The sequence below is a fragment of the Sardina pilchardus genome, chromosome 23 (assembly GCF_963854185.1).
Source record: "Sardina pilchardus chromosome 23, fSarPil1.1, whole genome shotgun sequence".
NCBI classification, from domain to species: Eukaryota; Metazoa; Chordata; class Actinopteri; order Clupeiformes; family Clupeidae; genus Sardina; species Sardina pilchardus.
Window position 1 is genome coordinate 19,473,735 of NC_085016.1, and position 2,500 is coordinate 19,476,234.

General features: G+C 47.7%; 1 protein-coding gene across 1 annotated transcript in view; it reads right to left on the reverse strand.

The window, feature by feature from the left end:
- LOC134070949 (receptor tyrosine-protein kinase erbB-4-like) overlaps positions 1-2,500 on the reverse strand; it is a 252,134-nt gene that overhangs the window by 45,850 nt on the left and 203,784 nt on the right. Inside the window, exon 17 of the mRNA XM_062527490.1 lies at positions 159-291. Within this exon, the coding sequence (XP_062383474.1) occupies positions 159-291 (133 nt within the window). The remainder of the gene's footprint in view (positions 1-158; positions 292-2,500) is intronic.

The following is a 2,500-nucleotide window of genomic DNA, read 5'->3' on the forward strand; positions in this document are numbered from 1 at the left end:
GGTATTTTTATGTCAAAAACAAAAACAGCCCAATTCATTTGGCATTTGGAGGCAAGAAGAATGCTGGATGCTATAGCATCAAGTCTGTTAGCTTGGTGACTGAGCAGGGATGTAATCAGCCTAGGGTGTGTTCTGAGCAGCAGCTGCGGCGGTCTCACCTCTGTCTCCAGGAAGCGGCGTAAGGCTCTTTTCTTCTTGATGCTCTTGCGCCTGACGTAAACCGCCACGCTGAGAGCCACGATCACGATCACAAACAGCCCTCCGATCACCCCAGCTGCAATCAGGGGCGTCCTGCGGAAGAGCCGACGACAGGGGACAGAGAGACATGGTCAAGACATGACAACATTACAACTTTAGGACTTCATTCTCTCACAACTGAATGGCAGGAGTATGTAGAGAGGAGGGAGAGGGGGCTGAGTGATTCATTTGTTGATTGGTTTATTGATTGATTGGTTACTTTAATATTTGATCTACAGAAATATTTGTACATCGGCAGATAGATAGATAGATAGATAGGTAGATAGATAGATAGATAGATAGATAGATAGATAGATAGATAGATGAATGATGGATGGATGGATGGATGGATGGATGGATGGATGGATGGATGGATGGATGAATGAATGGATTCCTTTTCTAAATCTCCCCATTTTCAGCACAATTAGTTCCTGTCAGAGAGAGACGCCCTCTACCAAACGCAGCCACTTCTTCAGGCCAGTGTGTGCTGTTGGCACGACGACAAATCCCAGTTATCGACAGATTTCCTGGGCACCTGATTCAGTGTGCCTTCAGTCTGTCCAGAACAATAATCATCTGATGGCTGGCATGTCTGGGCGCGCCAGCGAGCCCGCCAACTGCCACCCGCCTCATGTCTCTCTCAGGCGGCGAACAGAAGTGCCACTGAACGGAGGCGAGGCTGAATGGAGCGAGGCCGAGGCCGAAGCCACGAGGCCACGAGGCTGATGGGAAATCTGAGATGAAAATGCTCAAATTGAGGCTCGCTAATGACTTGGCCGTGGCTGCAGGCAGCGAGCGCTCGCGATTCAGAGCTCCGTCTGGCTGTGTCGGCGGCGGCAGGGGCAGCACAAAGCCAAGAGAAGCCTCCATCTCGTGCCCAACAACTGCACACTGGTGCCTGCTTCACAAAGCAAAAGTTCTTCGTGGCGCCTGAAGTTCGGGACTCTCAGTAATGAAGGAACAGATGCTCAGGGATGCACTGTGTCTTTTACACAGGCAAATTTGTCTGTCATGTTATCAAAAGGACTTAGATAGCATACGACTCTGATGATGGAATAGGGTCAGGATCACGCTGCACCAGTACAGAAGTTATCATTTCAAATCTAAAAACTTTAGAGTTTTTAAAACAGCTGAAAATGACTGCAGGAATGCAGTCTCACCATGACAGAGAGCCGTCGGTTTAACTTTTGAATGGTCACAGAGGGAAACACATAATAATGTTGTGTACTTTCATTGATGGTTTTCAGATGTTATGACCTCCAATGTAACAATATCTCTCATGATGGGCTATTAACTATTATTTCATTTCATTTCACATGAAAGCACCTTTCTGAGGGCCTCCATAGTCTTTCTGTATGAGTGCCTCATGTGAAAAGGCTCTCAATACCATACCTGTGAATCGAGGATGCTAAATAAGGAGGCAGGTGAGAGAGAGAGAGAGAGAGAGAGAGAGAGAGAGAGAGCGAGAGAGAGAGAGAGAGAAAGAGAGGAAGAGGCGATCGCTCCGCTAACCGGGCGGCAGCGCTGCTAAATGCAGCAGGCATCGCAGGTGAACGATGTTGGGGGAAAAGAGTGACGTTTGGCCAATCGATTGCCGGCAGCCAAAAAAATGAGGTTGGAATTTACTGAGGGGCTGAAGTGGAGGGTAATGAGATTCCAGCCTGGGTTAGAATATCAGATCAGAGGAATGGGGTGATAGACAGAGGGGGGTGAGGTAGAGAGGTAAAGAAAGAAAGGAAGAAATAGAGAGAGAGAGAGTGGTAGATGGACAGAGAGAGAGAGAGAGAGAGAGAGAGAGAGAGAGAGAGAGGGAGACTGGGAATGGGAAAAGAGTGAATGGGCAGAAAAGAAAGAGTGGTAAAGTGAAAGAGAAAGGGGGGGAGAGTAAGGAGCTGTATGAGTGATGAGTGTCAAATAGCAATGGAGATAAAGAGCCTTATAAAATATCAAAAAGAGGGAGATACAGAACAAGAAAGCAAGAAAGAAGAGAGAATAAAAAAGAGAGAAAGAAAGAATGACTGAGAGTGAACGAGTGAAAAAGAAAAGAGCGGGAGACCCCGAGAGAGTCTCCTAAGTGAGTCGGCTCTAATCAACTCCTCCTTGTTTTACGGGTGACCTTTCCAAACCCCCTCCGCCTCTCCCCTCACATGGCTGAGCTGCTGGGACCCAAAATAAATCAAGCTCTCTGGCAGGGCCCTGTCTCAGCATGCGATTCAAACACTTTTCCGGATGCTTCCGTGATAGGTGTTTGGGAGATGCAGTG